Consider the following 22,232-nt stretch of genomic DNA (forward strand, 5'->3'; position numbering starts at 1 on the left):
CTTGACCTTTGACATAAAAAAATGTTGTATGTTGCTAGAGGGAAGAAATCAGGTCTCAGACAAATAATTACAATGATATGATCATATAAAATAGAAACAAAAACAGTATAACAAGCTTTGGCCTTGGTCCTAACCTTAACCTTGACCTATGCTTTTCGTAGGCTTTGCCAGATAGGGCTAGTACGTAATTTATATACTTTGAAAAAACTTAATCACATGTCAGTCCCAAGTTGTTTTTACCACCTTGCAACATTTACAATTAACTTGTTCATAGCATGTGCAAAAACAATCCATTTGTGGAATAAGATCCAATCAAAGTCAATTAAACTGCAATCATAATTTCAACTACAACTTTACTTCAAGAAGAAATATCATAACATTTGCACTACGTATTGTAGCATAGAAATTTCCTTAAGCACATAATGTATGTTTAAGTGAACAATATTAAATGCTAGGAAACCCACCGCTTTAAACACCTCGAGAAAACACAGGATTACTTCCAGATAACAGCTGATGGATGTTTAATGAATAGATATTAAGGTCACAGCAGTATACTCATCTGATCATGCACCTTGTATACATAAAAAGGCATAACATAGTATATGAAGTATCTGCTTGAGAGCCCCAACAATGACTCGAGAACACTTTAGATGTTATCAGATTTGTTACACACAGTTTTGTCATGACTATGATCAGTTCAGTCCTGTTCCGCAGTCAGCATGCTCATCATAACTGCCTTCATCATGATGATGATATGATGATGATGATTTGATGAAAATATAATATAGATTAACTGTCCCAGTGTTTAATTTACAGATCAACTGGTACAACGCTGTAACAAGATTAATGCCAAAACTTGCTTACACATCCTGATAAGAGTCGTACTCAGTGCATACTACACCTAGTACCTGATTAATCAAGAAATACACTTTCATTCACACAAAGTCAAAATGATCACTTTTGAATTTTCTTTCCACTGAGTCCATGGTTCCTTATTCTTTTTTTTCAGTTGGATTATAGACAAAACATAGACTATTACAGATTATTCGAACAAAACCTGAAGCCTTGGAATTCAGTGTCCACATATCTGACTATGATATATGCTAGCTGTACAATTCCCCACTCAAACATGTTCATTTTGGCATACTGCCTCCAGCACCACCAGGTGACACCAGTATCAGAACAAAACCTGAAGACATGGCACTCAGAGCCTACATTGCTGACTGTGGTATACCACAGCAATACAATTCCCAGCTCAAACATACTCCCACCTGCACCACTAGGCGACATTGGTATAAGGACAAAACCTGGAGACATGGCACTCAGAGCCTACATTGCTGACTGTGGTATACCACAGCAATACAATTCCCAGCTCAAACATACTCCCACCTGCACCACTAGGCAACATCGGTATAAGGACAAAACCTGAAGACATGGCACTCAGAGTCTACATAGCTGACTGTGGTATACCACAGCAATACAATTCCCAGCTCAAACATACTCCCACCTGCACCACTAGGCGACATCAGTATATATTACAAAACCTGAAGACATGGCACTCAGAGTCTACATAGCTGACTATGGTATTATGGTATCAAGCCTACTCATTTTGGCAGACTCCCATCAGCGCCACCAGGTGACATCAGTGTCAGAACAAAAGAATCAAATACCTGCTCCTACCTGAAACTCCACAAGACTGATGCTCCTTGTCCTGATGGTGGGCCTTGGCAATATCCAGACCAGCAGGCAATGCTGATCTCTTGTAAATAATGTGTGGATGTTCTGGGCTGTGGCTGCTGTTGTGGCCTTTCACAGGCTCGATGAAATACTCCTCTCCATGGCTATGCATAAATCCCATCTGAAACAAGACAATTACAGTGAGTGAGGGACTGTGGGTATACCACACTTTCCGAGGTGTATCAGTGAATATCCCTGGACATTAGTGTCCAAGACCTGACCGGATCAACAAACTGGGGATATACCACACTTTCCAGATCAACACATCTCCCAGAAATACATGACCATTTGACACCTCGTGTAACAGTTACCAGGGATGTGTTCAGAAAACATTAGGGAATTCCCCAAGTATAATCACATGATCTTGCTATTTGATGCACACCTGCTTGACACCAGTACAAAAATATGTATCGAAATGTCACATTCATAAAACAAAAGTTGTTTCCAATTGACCTTGTTCTGCAATGAAGGACACACATGGAAATCATAGTTTTAGACCTATTGATAACATTTATTACAAACACCAGAGACCTTTGCACATAAAATCTGATGCCCATGTGCAGTGATTTACACATAAACATGCATTAATGAAATCATTTGCGTACTGAGTGTGAATGCTTTTACGCTGCTTTTAGCAATATTCTAGTCTGTTGTACACACCCTGAAGTATATACATCCAAGAAAGACCACACAAGTCTAGAAAATATGCAAAGTCTAGATTTCCATAGCAGTCTCAGGGCTCCATTTCATTATATTATTTTTTTTCACTATCAATGTTTTTTTTCAGTAATATATGTTCATTTCAGAGACAGCTGTTAGTCTAGCAATATTCCAGCAGTATCATGACAAGGGACACTAGACATGTGAACAATCAAACCTGGGTCCTCATGATGGGCAAACACTTTAACCGCTTGACTACCTCCATGGCTAATTCAAAAATGAAAAAAGTATAGTATCAGTCTCAAAAACAGTACCTGTGCAACTTTCTAATTTACAACAACTTTTTCCAGCCCTTTTTGAATGATTGATTGAAACTTTTCTCTCAGTTGCCACATTTTGTTTGTAAAGGGCTCTCTTAAAACTCTTTACAGTGCCCTGTGGCACATTTCCACTGTCCATATCTATCCCTGTAATTATCAGCTACATGTCAACACTATGATATATAACTCGCTGTTTGGCCACACTTGTACCTCCATGTACATCGACCCAGTCGAAAGTAAACACACAAGCCATTGTGGAGTTGTTCCTGACTCTGACAAGGTAACCCACAGGATGGTAACCACATTACTAAACACACATGACTTGTGTGCGTATCTGACACACCGACACCCCACAAACATAACCCCCACACTCTAATCATATATACTTCAACTAACAAAGAGATACTACTTTCTTACCACAATAAATAAACTGTTTTCTGTACAACTAGTTTGACATATGCTACTCGCCACATTCATCAGGCTGATATGATGTGTTGATTCAGTTTGTCAGAAACCCCAGTGTTGAATTTGTTCTTTTTCTGGTCGGAATGAGCAGAAACCAACAAAGTACATCAGCTGCAGAGATTGTGATAGCGTTTTTACACAGAGGCTGTCAAAGACACACGTCCTGCCTGATCTACTTTGATATTAGTTAAACATTAACGACAACTAATGGCAGCTTCATCAATCATCTCTTGTATGTTACATTAAGATAAGGTCTTTTTAAAACATTTTCTGTTTCTATCACTAAGACTTTTTCCTTGATTGCACAATAATACTGCAGGGAATAGACGCCTCCAGCCATGGAAACATGTAAATTACATCTGAATGTCTCCTGTACTGGCAACTCAACTGCAGGAGAAACAGTTATTCTAACAAAAATCCAAAGATAAATAGCTTTGCTTGTGGTGGTCACCAGCCACTTGCGTACTGAAATGGGGCAGAGGGTAGTCTAGTGGTTAAAGCATTTGTTCATCATGCTCAAAGACATGGGATCATTTCCCAACATGGATACAGTCATCCTCGATATCTCCAGGGTAAACGTTATAGTGGAGAGTTATCGGAATGTTTACCCTGGAGATATCGAGGATGGGATACAGTGTGTAAAGCATTATGTCTCTCATGATGATATTGCAAGAATATTGCAAAAACCAGCATAAATCCTTGCTTGTTCATTCACTCACTCACTCCAGCATTGATGAAGGGCAGGTCAACTCTGTTTGGTGTCATCAGTATGTTTCATCATCCACTCATACCCTCACCTCTGTTTCTCACATCAAATCTGTGTGTGGACTCTTTGTTCTCAGCCATTCCTATTCAATATTTATTTATCCACAAATAACATTTTGCAACTTGTCACACCCACTTAAAGTATGAAACTGACAGCCCCAAACATATATTTCATGGAAATCTGGAATAGTTTACTCTTTATCTGTTACTGGTAAAACAATAATCCTCTTTCCTTCAAAAAACAGGTCACTTTTTATGAAGGCAAATGTTTGAAATGTCAAACACAATGCAAGGCAATTACAAGCAAACCACAATGCACACAGTACATTTCAATTTGTTGAAAGAATAATTATTTTACCCCAGCTAACATTTCATGTCAACTACAAATTTCAAAAACATGCCCATAATGTATACGTATAGGGATTCTGTCTCTTACCTAACCATAAACATCAGCCAACCAGACAGCAAAGAATGAAAACAACCCAGGCCACAGTCTAGCCAGGTTATCCAGTACAACCTTGATTACATCACTAAATGACATTCAGAGACTTTAGAAATTTCAAATTTCTCCCAAGAAACAACTTTCTACAGTAATAAACATTACTGCTGATAGAGAGAGTTCTAAATGTTATTCCCTTTCCCTGAGACCCTATATCAGCCTTCGAAGATATGATATGTATGCTATATTGACTCACCACAGATTCTTAATCATGGAGTTCCTATCACTCTCTGGGGAGCTATGAGATAAAGTCGATATTCTCATGATTAATCTGAGTTAAATCAGGTGGCGAATTCCTTCTTGTGTAACTGGAAGGTGTAAATTGGGAAACAAACTTGCCTGATCAGCATAAATCAAAGTTAATGGGAGAAAGAGGCGTGACTCTGGCAGTAAACTCATTTCTCAGCCCTCTGGAAACACTGTAGCAGGAATTGCATGAGGTAAACAAAATCTTTTTTAAATTATAACCTAATTTCTTTCCAACATTCATTCTTTCAGATATTGATCCTTGATTCATTACCTGTATGTTACAACTGGATTATATTGAATACACAACATGCATAAAATAATCTATTATATATATTCAACCAGATATTTGAAAAGTATTCCAAGCAAAGATTCTTTTGCCTTTTGTTGATTATAATTTGTCTTTCACAAACAGCAAAAACAAGAGTCATCACAACATGACATATCCCCTCCCCTGGTCCCCACACATAGAAAGGACAATTCATCTGACAGTTACTTAATGTTTTCTTAGACTAAGTCTGAATGGTTTCCATTGAATTCATGAAAAATATAGTCCAATTTGTTTCCATAGAAACCGGAAAAATAAAAATGGCAAAACTTTGTAAGTAGCAAAAGGCACCACTTTGTGGTCTGCCTCAAATATCTGACAAGTTTTGCTGAATGGTATTAAACAGTTTTCAAGTTGTGCTCCCAAAACGAGGTCCATTCCTCCATTTTGAGACTAAGTCCGAATTGTTGTGGAAAACCCGGAAAATGATAAATCACAAAAACCTATAAATAGCAAAAGGCACCACTGCCACACATATCTGTCAAGTTTTGCTGAAAGATATTAAGACATTTTTGAGTTCTGCTCCGGGAACGAAGACCATCCCTCCATTTTGAGACTAAGTGCAAAACGTTTCCATGGAAACCGAGAAAATAATAGATGAAAAAACCTGTAAACAGCAAAACGCACCACTTTGAGTTATGCTCCGCAAACAAAATAATTACGGAAGAGTGGGCAGACGGACGTACGGATGGACAGACAGACGAGGCATCGACTATATCCTCTCGCATTACATGCCGGGGGGATAAAAACCCATCAGTGTTAAATACAAGTTAAGAGTGAGGTTAAAGACTCTAATGTTCCACAAATTAAATCAAGGACATTGACTTCAAGACAAGGGAATTAACAAATAGAAACATGCCCTTTCATTAAAACAAATAGTTCATACTTTATTCACCAAAGGTTGAAAGTTCGAGAATTGATAATGAGAATTTCGGTATGACCTAATGGGTAAATTTGTCCTTTACAGTTTGGCCATGTCAATAACCACTATGATGTCATAATATATAAACTGACAGAATCCAACAGACTGACAGAATCCAACAGACTGACAGAATTCTATTCGAACAGTTAGTATAACATTGACCTCAAACCTGCATGAAGTGTGTTTTACTGACAGCGAGAGTCGAGCTACTGCTTGGCCTTGATCTAGAACTTGGCTAATGATAATCCACACAAAAATCACGTTTTCAAAGGCGACATACCCATGAAACGATTTCCAAGGAATGTCAAAATATCTCTTTGTTTATTAGAACAAAACCAATCTGTTGCAGCAGCAAGACATTAAAGCACGAGGTCATTGCCCAATTCAGTGAGTTGGGAAAGGAAACTCCCCCTTTGACAGACTGTCACAGCCAACATGTATGGATGAACAGATCTACAGTATGCATCAATGTTGCTTGTAGAAACAACGACCTCAATGACACATCTGTCTGTCATCGCAGGTGCTTGAGAGACATGTGTCTTGCAGTACATGGCAAATGACTACATGCTAGGATTATCGTGTGTTTCTTTTACCAGATTCATTTGACACTTCTCTCTCTGTCTATGGCTGATATGAAGCAGAACAAGGGCTATAATGGACATTATACTATAGATGACATGAGTCCCTAGGTATGTGCATGCAAACATAATTACAATTAAATAGTTGGACTGAGTAGTTAAAATGCTGGTGCAGGGCAGGGCATTTGGTAATTGGCAAAGGTTTCCATACATTTCTCAGAGAGGGTATCAAGCACATACAGTTAGGCACAAAGGGTTCTAGTATTAAGTACTATATCTTGAAACAGAGTGAATGGGAAAGTGACTTGGGTAAAAGAGACTCAGAGTACCTTGTAATGACAAGGTATATAGTACAAACATCAGAAGACTCTCACTATCCCTCTTTATATGTTTTTCTTTTAACATGTACTGTCCTGGGAAACACTGCTATGTGTCTGAGGTTTGTGGGAACAATAGTTGTGTTAAAGGAATGAATATAAAACTGAAAGAAATTGGTCTTGCTGGTGAAAGTATTCTTCTATGAATGCTTTTAAAACGCACAGAAATGGAAGGGAGCTACATATCCATGCCTAATCTTTTGTCTGAGGGCGATAGACCAGCAAGAAACAACCACAGTGCTTTTACATAGAGTTGGGGTACACATATTCTTTATCATAAATGACAGTCGCAATACTTCTGTCAGAGCTAATGCGATTTGAAAAACCCAAAGCAAGAATGCCATTCTCCTAGTTGATGTTTGCTCTTTCAATACAGGATTCTACAATTGGAACATTCACGCTTTAATTCTTTGGTTTGTCTACATGTACAGCTCTACTCCTGCATTTTGTGTTACATATCAAATGTTAAAACCATTTGCTGTGTCTTGCTTAAGGAAACAATCTACTGTTGTTCAAAGACACACCATGATCCCCTGTGACGCCAGTGACATTTATCAAAGACAGTTTACCTCATTAATTCTATTGTCAAAATAGTAATAATTACGTGAAGGAGATCACTAAAGTGCATAGCCCACACAGAACATGGCATTAAATATATGATGATAATTGTTGGATACAGGCGACCACCCAAGTGAGCGCCACCACCATTTGGAAACAGGTACTGTCTGTGGAGAACATAATACCAGACAAAATACACAGAGGGTTGAATATCAGACAGGGGGCCCTCTTATACTGTTTGGTATTGATATTGTTCCCCAATCAAACACTGTCAAACACTTGCATGGGAAGCCAATCACAACATCTTCAGATGAGTATAAAAATTATGCTCTCACCAAGTTCGAGAAAACACTGAATTAAATTTTCCGTTTTCGGTCCTAAAATCTGAATGAAAAGTAATTCTATAATTTCATCTGTCAATTTTCACTGGTACAATGTATGGTATTTAAACTTTATTATATAGTACAATTACGATATAGGCAGGTTGTGCGTATGAACAATAGTATGGTAATATTGCCAAGATATATAATTAGGTCGCGTCTGGTTGAATTTTTCCTTACCCACGGCAACCAACAACATTCGAAATACTGTAAGTATGTGTCTACGTCATTTGTCGGTTTCGGTCACAGTGACGCGCTCCGCACAAACACGAAACCATGAACTATATTGTGCATAACACCAAGGCGCAGATACACTTCAAAGGCAGCTCTGGAATACCTCATACTTCAGGGCTACCAGCACTTGCAGGAGAGAAGTCACTTTACAGACAACATCTGTACGTATATCTGTTGGTGACTCCGGGCTGTTACGACACAACAACCTGTCGGTGGAGTTATGTTAGCGTGAGACAGTTACTGTAATGGGAGCTGATAGTAGACAGTGAAATTAATGTTTCCAACAGCTAACACCATGGCGATACATGAACTTCACGGCACAAGGCGCGAACGAACAAGACGTGACCTATGTTCCTGGTCGCCTTACATAGGGATAGACCTCTGTCATCAATTCTTCCGTGCTTTTCTATTTTTCTTCATTCGTGTGCGTGAGTGAGTTAGTGCGTGAATACCGTCTATAGCGGAGGTCTGTTAATAACGAAGCCTGAACCAGACAATCCAGTGATCATCAATAGCATGATCATCTGCGCAACGGGGATACGATATGTACCAACCACCTGCTCTCGTTTGTAACCTCTTACGACAGTCGTGGGTTTCTGAAGATCAACAATATTCAAACCTGGATAGATTATAGGATAGATGCTTGTTGTAAGAATTAACTTATCAAATCTGGACCATGTAATCCAGTGGTCACCAGCATGAACACCACTTGGAAATGATGATACGTTTGAAACAAAAACCCGAGTCTGACAACCAGATCCCGTTAGTCACCTCTTACGACAAGATGAGTTGCTGAAGACCAGTTCTAACCCGGACCTTCACTGGTGTCTTTGCCGTTAGTTTTGTTTTCACTTAATCATTGAACACATCACATTGTTACTTTCAAACGAGATGGTTTAGTGAGACTAGTTGCTGGTATACCTACCACAGTTGCATACAGAGGTACATACACACGCATTCACCCCACTACCATGTAAACGATACATATGAATATATGCATAAAGCACTGATTGCCTTTGTGTTCTTACCCCTCTAAAATATAATCTTCAATACAAATATCGAACTCACGTACTAGTAAATCTAATTATTCTACACCATGCGAAAGTTGATATGCCATCAAAAAGTACAGTTTAAATAGAAATAATAAATGTAAGTGGGAGTTTTTATTTTGTGTTTGTGCAGTTGGTCCATGTCAGTGAACCGTGTTGTCTAAAACTGTCTGTGAGATAGCGAATTCTGGTGACTCAATCATTCTCGAGTTGCAGCGGCAGATACCGTGTTTCTTGAAGAAAGCACATGCTGCCTTCTCTCTCCACGTGCTTTCATAGCGGTGGCCTTTGATGTAACAGTGAACATTGAATCACTGTTGCATGGCATTGTATACACATCAGAACATCATAGTCCATCACTGACGTGCCGTGCTCATTCTGAGAACGTTATGCATCGCACACAGGATGCAAGCTCTTTGTTACCCATGTAAGTCCGACACAATACATTACTGTTTCCATTTTGGTAGATACCCAGATAGAATGAAATTAAGCTATACATGTATCAATTGCCAGTTGTATCACGCCACGCCGACCCTTCGTTGAGATCCTGTAATATCTGCCAGTATGTAATTGATGTGTCACTGCAGGATACATTAAACAATGACATGATATTTCCTGTCTGAAAACCTCTTAAAACAGCTAACGGGCCATAAGATAAAAACCTAACACGTGCACCAACTCGTCCTCTGATTAATACAGTGGTTGTGAAGCCTGTTTCTGGAAACTCCCGCCGTAATATTGCTGGAATATTGCTGAAAGCGGCGAAAAACCATAATCACTCACTAACTTGTACCGCAGCAGGATGTACTGTAAGATAACACTTACGACACGTATTGAGTGACTTGCGAATTCGTTTCGAAAACACCTGGTGTTAGCACTTTGTTTATTAATTACTGTTTAGTGTTTTAATATGTTGTCTTGCCTTTGACCCTGTACAGCGGCGAGAACTGAATCTAAATGGGACTGGTGTTATCTACTAAAAGTAATATAGAAAACATGAGTTTTTGAACTTCTAAATTCCCACCATCTACACATGGAACGTCCTTGAAGGCCTCCATTGTTCAAATAAACAAAGTGGGTTTTCAGAAAAATTTCGTTCGAAGTTTGTCCAGGCCGAGGCCTGAATGTATCTCAATACAACCCTGGGCCCGCTTCACGAAGTTATCATATCCGTATGACTCTCATACCTCCTATACTGCAACCAGACCTACGACAGCCGTAGCGCTACGATAGCTTTCTGAAACGGGACACATTCTTCCTACGACTCACGCTGAAGTTAGGCGCAGCTCTGAATGCTGGAGCCTTTGACATACACCATACGGTACCTCCCGGCGCCCCAGGTGGAAGTACACCTAACACATGATCACCTGTGATACAAACAGAGACTAACTACCTCCAAACACCAATCTGATCTCGCTGACACACCTGTCAGACAGCTTTTGTCGTGCTTGATGAGTTTAACACAGATATCACATGAATAATATAGGGGTTAACTAGCATGGCGGGAATTGGTGGTATTAAATGACAATAGCCTACATGCATTTACCGAAAGAAAATATCACCAGAAACACTTTTTCAGATTACATGTTAGAATGAATTAAAAAAGTAAAAACTTCATGTCACATAATATCTTTCATCACATGCTGGTAGAGTGCGACCCAAATGATACCAATGCCCCAAAAGGATGGTCACTTGGCACATCATATTGGGTAGCTTTGGATATCTTGTTTATGGGAAAACACCAAGCACTTCTTCTTCACGGTTTGTACCTGTGAAGATCCGGGTTAGAATTGATCTTCAGAACCAGATGCTTGTCGTAAGAGGTGACTCACGAGATCGGGTGGCCAGGCTCGCTGACTTGTTAATACATGTCACCAGTTCCCAAAAGCGCAGATCAATGCTCATCCTGTTGATCACTGGATTGTCTGCTCCAGATGTGTTTATTTACAGACAGTCGCCATAAAGATGGAATATTCCTGAGTGCGGCATAAAACTAAACTCACTCACTCTCATACCTTACTACAGCCGTAACAAGCCGCTGTGCAAAGGTTCACCCAGGGCTCCCTCCACAAAGTGAGCTCTGCGCTACGATTGTCGCAATCCTATGATGAAGTAAGATAGTGAGTTTAGTTTTACACTGCTCTTACTGCGAGTGTAAATGTTGCGAATGGATCACTGACAATTTCTGATGACATCTGGTGTTTGCATAAAGGGTATCAATGTCCTGCCCAAGGTGTGAGTAAAATTTTACGCCTCATTTCAGCAATACCTCGGCGGGGGACACCAGAAATGGCGTTCTCACTTTGTACTCATGTGGGAAATCCAACCCGATCGAGTCGACGAACGAGGGCCTTAACTATTAAGCTACCCCGCCTAGTTTAAGCATGGACCTATAGAATAATCATAGGGCTAAGTATAGTGGAACATAGCACAGCACTATAAATAAGTGCTTACATTCTGCTCCCTCCAGCACCACGCGGTATGTCATGCAAGGTGTTGCCAGTATCGGCCCACATCAGCCGACGTGTGTCAGGATGAACTGACTCGATCACAATGCCAACAACACGCTGATAGAAATAAACAGTCTACATAAAACAGAAATAATTCCTCAACACATTTTGTACATGATAGCAAGGGTTTTCCTAGACACATCTGCCGTAACTTGTATATAAGATATCCCACGTCTATCTCGTATCTATCACACTGACACATAAATGTCTGATTTCAAGGGCAGGCGAAATATTTTATCCATGAGTGTAGTAGATATATCAAACTCTCCCAATGGATGCCATATTGTTAGGTGGACCTCACTAAACGCTTTCCCCATTATTCACAGCCCTTCTTCTGTTGTTCCGTTGTCAGTGAATAAGGCCAACCGTTTGTGCGGACTTCAGCAGCAGTGAAGCTATGTGACGGACGGGGATACCAATAGGTGAATTTACTCATCTCGCGGGTCGAGTTTACTTCAGCTACATTATTTACGCGAAGAGCATTCTTTCATATTTGTTCCTACGGACCTGAAATTTGCATGTATTTGCATTTCAGAATATACCAACGTCAGCAACATTTGCAGTACGATGCTATTACAAGGGAAGGATTCGACAGCTAATGTCGGGGACTCCGGTAATCTGGTTTCATCATACCCCGAATAGTCTACAGTATGAACAAACTATTACTCTTGTTCGAAACTATTTTATTTATTTACAAGCCTCCGTGATGTAGCTTGAATGCAGCTAAATATGTGACTAAAAAAACAAAAATATACACAAAGCGTTTAGTTGTAAACGTCTATGTCTGTTGTCTGTCTATCTGTCTGGTCAATGTTAGGTTGGAATAAGTGGCAACTTTGTAATAAAATATTACACGAAGTCTTCCGAGCCCTACAGTCTGATCTAGACCGCTTTGTTGGTTACATGAATGATTGGTTTTGGGTGCCACAGTACCCATTGTGTCTGGCATAGGAGACACGGATGGTTAGCCTAGTGATTAAAGGGTTCACTAATCACGTCGAAGACGAAGATTCCCCACTTGGGTACAGTTACATTCACAGTCCCTGAATTATTATTTCCCTTAATGCCTAGCGTCCCCCACCCCATCCCCCTGCAATGCTAAAGCCCTAAATGAAGCAACGATTTCCCCCGGTTCCTTTCCACTTACTGGGGCTCCTTTTGTAATTTGAATGTGTTTACCTTGTTACTATCCAAACTGAATATATTCACTGACTAAGCATTAGTCTATGGTACAATATGTGAAGGCCATTTCGGGTGTCCACCGCCCTAATATTGCTGGGATATTGCTCAAAGAGGTGCAAAACTAAACTCACTCACTCAATGGTGACGTGAAACGATGGATTGAACTAAATGGATCGCCACAAACACGCTGAAGGGCGTTTCCACTGAACAGTCTCCAGATCTGGAAACCGTAAGGATGAAAATCGTTGTAACAGACTCGCAATGTCATCGAACGGTGCTGAACCTTGTTAGAATACCGTCCAATATGATTACCTGACCTCCAAAGCCCCATCTGTATTTCCATGTTAGTAACCCTAACTTCTAAAGTCAAGAGGTTCCTTTCAACCGAGGTCTAGACTTTCTAATCTCCTCAGGTCGGGTTTTATCACCACTTCCTTTCACCAACCTTCCAACTTTCCTTAATGACGATATCACGCTGAATAAATCAGACTATCATTACTTGGTAAGTGTAAACCGCCCCCAGCCCTAAATACTCACGTCAGTCTAATGTCCGATTTAATTCCAATTCCAGAACTCAGTGCTGTTCTGTGTTCACGTGTTCAAATAACATTCTGATCAGGCGAGAAACAGATGTATGTGGCGTTGTCAACGATAACGGTTAATTTGTACATTTATCTTACATTTGATTTAGGATAAAGTGTTTCCGCAATAGGAAGTTTTTAACGGTGCTTGAAAGGATTTTGGTGCAGATCCTTTTAAATTACACATTTATTGCGTGGGAACTATGAAACTGTTAGAGGAATCGACATGTTACTAACACTGATCTGTCATGATCGTCTCCTTATTGCAAACACATCTGTTCAGCTTACAAGCAATGACATAACTGAACCTAGCTTATGAAACCGACTTGACATATATTCCCTGGGATGACGAGCTGACGAAAGCTATGGTAAATGTGAAGCAATAAACAAATATACACTGGTAAATACAAGACCTTCCGTATTACTCCTGGTAAGCCACAACAGTATCATGTATCACCTTGCTAGTCATGTACTTTGTTGACTTGCTTCCACTCAGCGGGCGAGTGATTGCCACAACACACTTGTGCATCTTTTTGTCAATTTTCTAAGTTTAAAACATTTAGAAAAAACAATAAATGTCACTAACCTCACACAGAAAAAATGTTTATATGTAATTTGCCTTACAGTTGGATACATTTTGTGAGCCCTATATAATTGCCGTCAAGTGTTATATAAAGCTCTGAATTGAAAGGGCAAGTCTTTAATGTGACCAGATACTGCCACAGTTCATCAGATATTACAGATGATCACCATATCTAATGCCCATTTAACATGTAAGTGTTTCAATTATGAAATTGAAAGTAGAAATGTCGAAAGTCGGGGCAAAGGACCTGCCTATTCGCTCCATAACTACATCATGCCGTGCTTTGTGACATGGTAATAAGGTGACATTTGCTCTCTGCATATTATATGTGTTTACCTTTGTTTCTTGTGGGAGTTAAATGGTGAATTATACAAATATGAGTGGGTGTCACTTTCTACTTCCATAGTTAATGTCACTTCCTACACATTTACACACCTTAAAATAATTATGCTGCTGACGTCACACAGAGAATCCATTTGTCGAATCTAATATACCGAAACACACAAACAGTGAAATTTGATTCCATTATTTTTTTTTATACCAATTAGACCTCTCCTAGAATCCTTCTTAATCTTTTATTTTCTGATTGTCGACATGTCTTCAGGTAGCTCACGCAGATTCTCCTCTCTCTTAATATCTGCTGTGTCTTTTGTTATTTTTCATGAGCAACAACGTTCCATACTTGACCTCAACTTCGACAGCCAAGAGCTAACTTAACGCAAACTAATAGTTTCCTTCATGTCAATCTGAATAAATATTATGGGAGGTGAAAGGCAACTGTAAAAGCTAGGTTATGGAACACAAGTCTCATTGTTTAAAAAAAACACGTTTGGAACAGCGTGTGTTAAAAGGAATGGAAGTCTCTGGTACGAATTGAGGAGGGGCGTCTGTCTGTTTAGCTCCTGGATTAATCATAGAGAATATCCTTGGGAAGGTGTCGAAATTGAATCTGGCAAGGGTGAAGGTTAAGCGACTTGGAGACATAATGGGGGGATGATGTGCCTTGATGAAAGGTCTTGGGGTTAATCATGAAAGAGGCAGTTAAAGGGTGGTAAATGAAACCGTTTTGTTGAGTTCATCAACCACCCTCATTTCTGCTTCCTGAGACCCGCTTGGGGCAAATTAGGAAAACATAGCGCCTCTGATACAGATACCGTAACATCCCTCGTGCCATGCGTTAGGCTACAGAGGAGCCATGTTATTGTCCCTCTCTCCTTACTGACACATATATACGTGACCATGTGAACACAAAAAATGACTAAATCACACATAATTTGTAAATACTTTGTGCGACATATTATTCATCAAGATACCACACATATGCCTGTCAAGCCTTCCCCTGATACTAATTATGCACCCAGGATTAGTCACAAGAAGAAGAGAGGTGTTTATCAGTTGGTACGGTATCTGATGACAACGTTACTTAGTACAGGAATGCAAAGCGAGTTCGTTTCAGAGGCTCCATGGTAACAGGGATTCGAACCACGATCGTGGGTTTTTTGGCGTGCACAAAGGAGACAAAGCCCGTGCTCCAAAAGGATACAGAAGTGGACATGAATAAATACACCGCTGTTACATATAACATTCTTCTGTAAACTAGAATCTGATGCAAATGGCATAAGTATAATGTATCATCAAAGATTGGCTTTCCAGTTCAGTAATTTGATCTTCGAAACATATGCAGTGGAGACTTGGAGTGTTCTGTATTCTGTTCCATCTCCGATTTGTGCTTATACGGTAACACTGCCACTGCGCAAGAACTTGGTTCTGGACCTCAGTTTTTCTGGTTGCCAAGGTAATTGGTAGATATATCAAAGGAATATGAAGACAACACTCAGGGCAAAGAAACAACTCCCTTTCTGAAGGGTGTTCCATAATTAACAGAGGAAAATTTTCTCTCCCTTTCACGTTGGTGAATTCCTGTTGGCGAATTATGTTGTTCTATTCATACTTCGGTTTACACCCAGTTCTGCACCTGATATCGAACAAATAATCAGCCATGTTCCTCTGATACCAACATCGCCAGTGCCGGAAGGCCAAGGCCACCCTCTAAAGTGATTTCATCGCAGACTCAGGGAACTCCACCCACTGTGGCCCAGTATCTATGGTCGACAATAAATACTTATTTGTTTGTGTGTAAATACTTAACTATCATCCTATCTGCCAAAACTGAACAAAAAAGCCAAATACTGTAAACATGTTGTATGCTAATTCGTACCAAAAAGGGAGTATTCTGCACGAGGAGAGATTGTCGGCTAGGACCTATCGTCTACGTCACCGGCTTGTAGACGGGTACCTGCGTCACCGGCATGTAGACGGGTACCTGCGTCACCGGCTTGTAAACGGGTACTGGCAACACCGTCTTGCTAAACGGCACTATCGACATCGGCTTGCAGACACCCAACCTCAGTAAGGCACTGACTTGCACCCGCTGCATGATGCACGAGTGTAGTCCTGCTGAAAAACGCAGCATCTTCCACAAGACTTCATCTTTTTCTTTTGATGACTCACAGTAGGGGCAACGATAGGCCAATCCTCAAACCAAGACAATATTTTAATGAGCTGTCCTGTTAAGCTGAGGCCAAAGGAGAGAAAGGAAAATCCAGCGCTTTCAGTCAAGAGATGCTATGTTATGATGCCTCTTATTTTACAAACCACTGCAATCTCCTAAGCATCAACATCACTTTGCGCAAATGGTTTCTTCAAACCCTTTGACAATGGTTACCATCAGAAAACAACACACTTGCCTTGTTTAGCATTACAGCTGTAAATATGTTTAAAACTAAACAGTCTAAATACCATTGTTTCTCGAGAACAATAAAGCAGTCTTCAGTTAAGTAAATATCCCACAATCATTTACGGAAGTGTCAAATAATGAATAAATATTTCAACCGGATGTACAGAGAGATTAGACGCCTCTCTGTCCTTTATGTCAATAGATCCATTCAGTTTAACGTACAATACGCCAATATGCATTTCATTCCAGAAAAAAACTTCAATATTAAAAGGACTGTGACGTATTACTAAGGTGTTTTCGAACATATTTCCTGATTACACATTTGCTTTCGTCACACAATGGAGGAATAATGCATCTGCGGAAGGTTGTTTCATCAGAACAGTGTGTGAGTGTACGACTCGTTTATCAGCGTTCTTCATACGGGATCGTTCGTTTGGTTATCGAAAACCAAGGCGTTAATTTCACACAAAAACAACTAACCTTAAACGCGCGTGAGTCCCACCCTGATATTGCTGAAATATTACTTACATATAAGCCTTAAATACATTCAGTCAAAGCTTCCAATACATGTTGATCCTATCTTGTTAGTATCTCTGAGACAACACAAACATAGAACAGGTTTAAATGTGTTGAAGGTGTATGTCCATTGGAGCAGCTTGATACAAACGAAGGTCATGTATCTCCATCATGACTGTTTTACACTGGACTCAAGTGAGAGACTGCGACATAACATCAAACACTGGCGCCTATAAGTAAACACTATTAACTTTGACCTGTATCTTATTTACGTTCAGTCAATCGGTCCCGAAAGGTAAGATGTTGTCCATTACTGCTCCTGTGCTAGAATATGGTCTTCAGTGACCAATGCGTGTCGTAACAGAGACGACCAACGGTATTGGTTGCTCAGGTACGTTTACATGGATGATACGTCGTCGTATCAATTTGCGTTGATTGATACTCATGGCGTTCATCACTAGACTGTCTGGTCCAGGCTCGATCATTTTAGACCGCCGCTATATAGCTGAAATATTGCTGACTACGGTTTAAAGCCTCAAACTTTGAGGAACGAGGCCTACAGACCGTCGATGGAGTTTGAAGCTCCTGAGAACGTACATAAGATCACCTAGGACTTCCGTTAACCAGAGTCCCGCATGGTAATAAAGTAGAGGCACCACACCGGGTCATCATGACACAACGTAATGTATCTACCACGCAGCCTTTAACAATAACAGTCAGCCGCTGTACGTACACTTGCAAAATCATGTACATCAGCACTAATTGGTTGTATATTTTTCTTACTTAAAAAAACACTCAACAAACTGAGGCCCACACGCGTGTATGTACATACATACGTACGCTGGTCACAATGAAATAATAATCACGGATGAATGTACAATTCATCACATGTTCTTGGCGGTGTCTACAAGTTTCCAGATTTAAAAGCCAACCCCCCTTCAAACGGCAAAGAGAATCAACACAAACGCCCATGCTTTCTATCAATGCACATAACGGCACTGTTATACAATTTCTCGCAAAGTGGCGGACAATCTCTTGGTTATCCGACTGCCAACTGCCAACTGCCACCGCTCGTTCCGTAACGCTGATTACGACCTCACAAGACAACTATACATCGTCAGTGTGAAGACTGCTCGAACCACTTTCTGCAATATACGTGTCTTCTTGTACATGTAACGTAAACACCTGACAGCCATATAAACATTCAGCACCTGCATGTCTTGCTGTCACAATGGCATGTCGGCATCAGTATCTCGGTATGACAACAGAGGTCAGTAAGCTCAATCTGTCATATGTATGCTCATCTACATAGCTAAGGTGAGACTGACCTTACATATTCTTTAGGAAAAACGGCAACGTTATCAGAATATTATTGTTAAAACCATTTTCTAAGGTTGCCACACCAAGAAACATGTTCCTTTACGCGTTAACTTCTCTGACGTTCAAGAATCCATTTCTGCTTTTCAACTATTATTTCAGGATGGTAAAGTAAGCAGTTTCTTCAGTCTCTCCGGCAAAGTTCCAACATGGCAAATTAATCGCTTTCTGCTTAAGAAGCAAAGTGCTTATAGCTGGCTTGATAATCACGAAAGGCAGAGACTAGATAGATAATTCCACTTCTGAAATCGGGGCGATATATAGTCATAGCGCATGGTTCTTAACTCGGTATACACAAACGATCACTCTTTTCCCACTCTTCAACATGCTCATGCGGGAGCGAGGGTTCAGCAATCCAACATGAAAGTGATATTATTCTATGTTAGGTTACCAAGTCATGTACTCTTCTGATACCAAACGCGATGTTGGTACACAGACTATTTACCCACCGAGACATTCGGTTGTGCTTTGGTTAATGAGATTACAAAACATTGAGTGTCAGTATGTCCAACAACAAGATCCTCTCCAAAGATAACAGTTCTAGCAAGGCGTCGTTCCCCGCCTTCGGGCGATGGTACACAGCTGAGTGTGCAAATAGAAACGGTTGTATTACTAACACATTTCCTCCGACCTCTACGTCTCGTGCGGCCCGGGAAGAGGGATAGGAATACATGATGATTTCTGTAATTTGTCAAAAATATTTTCCTGAAGCTAAATTGAAATCAGTTTCACATATTCAGCCAGTACAATGTACCACCGCGAAGTCATATTATACAGTATTGCGTGTCCTATGTTGGTCTATGTTGATCTGTGCTGGTCATTGTTGGTCTGTGTTGGTCAGTGCTGGTACATGCTGGTCTATGTTGGTCTGCGATGATCCAAGCTGGTCTGTGTTGGTCTAAACTGACCTGTGATATGCCGCGACTCACTTGACAAGCGTGGATTTCGGGTTACAATTGGTCCTATCAACCTCTGCTGGTCGTATGATGAGATGTAAACGGTTGGATGGTCAATCCGGTAACTGTGAGTCATCCTACATCGACGACGGCCGTGTTGCCCATAACATCACTGGTTTATTTGACACTTAATCATATACTGACGTACCGACCTAGACTAACTTTAGTTGAGTATTGCGTGAAGCAGTCAGCAAAAACGGTTTGTAAGTCATTCCGTTTCACTTGACGCACACAGTTATATTTCTCTGTACAATTACTAGTAATGTTTGAAAACTATAAAACCACAACAATCTCTAAATTAAAAATTATCTGAGTTGGGTGGCACATGCCATCGTATTCCAGTTGAGTAGATTGATGCTCATGTCGCTGATCACTGGATTGCCTGGTTCAGATTCGTTTATTTACAGACCGCAGCCAAATATCTTGGAATATTGGTGAGTGCGACGTAAAACTAAATTCACTCGCTAACAACGACGAACAGTAAACCTTATCATAAACAAATTCACAGGTTTTTATTCAAAAGACCAAACGTACAGAAATTTCGTGCTAAAAGAGAGTAGACAATTCATTAATCACACATTCTACATCTCAGTAAGAGGATGTAGTGCTTGCCAAAACCACAATCAAGAAACTGGCAAGCCCTACAATGTAATAACATGCAACGTGGTAGCGTAATGTACTATGCACATTAAGTATTTCATTTCCACGTCACTGGTGAAGATCGATGATGTACACGACGTGCACCCACCAGTTTGGGACTGTGGCTTGCCAGTGCCAACCAGTGGAGTGTGCAGCACATGTGGATCCTGAGCACTCACTGCTGGTATTTATAGCCGTGCTAGACTGTTCGTATTCCTAGCCTCACACATCCATGTCGTAGAGCTGTGTTGGTAGGATGCTAATCTTCACACTGCATCGTTAGGGTAATAGGGTTAACGAACGGTAGCACTCCTGACCCCCATGCATATTGCTGGAGTCGGAGGTTCTCAGGGGGTAGTTGATTTTTATGAAGTGAATTACCGAGTGAGTTGGGTCCAATGTGATCAGAATTTCAGTGTCATCTCCACAAATAAGGATAATTCTGGGGAACAGTCATCCAGCTCGTTGGCGCTTCCCATGCCTGTTATGCCAAAGACGGATTCGAACCCGCTTGCAGTCTAGTCATGGTGAGGTTTATGATCCGCCTGTTGTACGCTTAATGCGAATTACACCGCGGAACACCACCTTGAGTGAGCAAGCGAGCATGGTTATACTCTGCTTTTAGCAATATTCCAGCAATATTGCGGCGGGGGGACACCAGAAATGGACTTCGCACATTGTATCCATGTGTTAAATCGAACACATCACGAGCGAACGCTTTAACCACTCGGCTACCCCTACGATCCCTCTATTGATTAAGAGGTGAAGGCGGGTCCTGGATTTTGTTTGACAGAGGACAGTGTATGAAAATGCGAACTTAGGTTTTTGGACACTGTCAGTATTCCATCGGTGTCACTTCAGAGGACACTCACCTGTTTCGGGGATCGAACTGATGTCTCCGGAGTGACAAGCGACGTAATGTCCACTAGGCTACGAATTATGAGCCATAGAATAAGAAGATGAGAGTATGGCGCTCAGTCTTCTGTGGACAGTACAGTAGAAGAAGCGAGTCAGTGAGGGTTTCAGTCGCATCACGGCCAACACCATATCCCACACACCTTTACCTATACATGTACTTTCCCTCTACAAAACGTGGATATGTTCCTAACACGTGGGTTATAACGCTGATGAGAGTGTTTGTATTTGTGAAAATATTGTTTAGATTTGTCAAAATATGTTTACATTTAGACTCACAAGTTAAACGTGATGAGGTCATTTATACCCTAAGGTAGATGCAACTTTTTGTGTGCTTAGAGGGCAATTTAATCGACGTGTTAGAACATGCAGTGAAGAAATTGATTCGATACTTGTTTACTTTGATTGAAACGAAACACTGTCAAAAACAGCGAAAAACAAGGGTACTGAAACACTCCAGCACCCCAGACGATTGCCCAGACGCAACACTCCAGTGCATGTGGAAATATACATAACTGCTTCAACACAATGAGTGAGTGAGTTTAGTTTTATTCAACGCTTAGCAACATTCAAGTAGTATCACTGCAGGGGACACTAGAGATGGGCTTTACACACTGTACCCATGTGGGGAATCAAAGCCGGGGCTTCAGCGAATGCTTTAACCACTAAGCTACCCCTTTCGTGTAGTGGAACACACAATAACTAATGAGATCCACCTAACCATCTAACAACATGGAGTGTATACTCAGCCCTATGAAGTCCGCTCTGGAATCGCGACTCGTGGTTAGACCAAAGTTTTTCCCATCTATTTGTGAAGGATCAACTTGTATTTCTAATGAAACAACTCAGCCGTAATCACTCCGTCGCCGCTTTAATAAAAAATATGTTAAGATTTAGACTCACTCAAAATGTGACCAAAATGTGTTCCTTTTTCAACACTGTTTGTATTTTTAAAATGAAGCACAAACACTATCGCTCACTTCCATTATTACTCTTTGGCACCCTGGTGCTTTAATAGGAGCTCGTTAATTAGTGGCAATGTTTTACTGTGTCTAATGCTTGTAAAGCTTTACACTCAAATAAACAATTTTCTTCTTCTTTTTCTTTTTCTTCTTCTT

General features: G+C 40.5%; 1 protein-coding gene across 1 annotated transcript in view; it reads right to left on the reverse strand.

The window, feature by feature from the left end:
• Positions 1 to 22,232, reverse strand: part of LOC137278426 (A disintegrin and metalloproteinase with thrombospondin motifs 12-like) — a 126,366-nt gene that overhangs the window by 44,452 nt on the left and 59,682 nt on the right. The window contains exon 3 of the mRNA XM_067810748.1: positions 1,681 to 1,858. Within this exon, the coding sequence (XP_067666849.1) occupies positions 1,681 to 1,858 (178 nt within the window). The remainder of the gene's footprint in view (positions 1 to 1,680; positions 1,859 to 22,232) is intronic.

The sequence above is a fragment of the Haliotis asinina genome, chromosome 3 (genome assembly GCF_037392515.1).
Source record: "Haliotis asinina isolate JCU_RB_2024 chromosome 3, JCU_Hal_asi_v2, whole genome shotgun sequence".
Taxonomy (NCBI): domain Eukaryota; kingdom Metazoa; phylum Mollusca; class Gastropoda; order Lepetellida; family Haliotidae; genus Haliotis; species Haliotis asinina.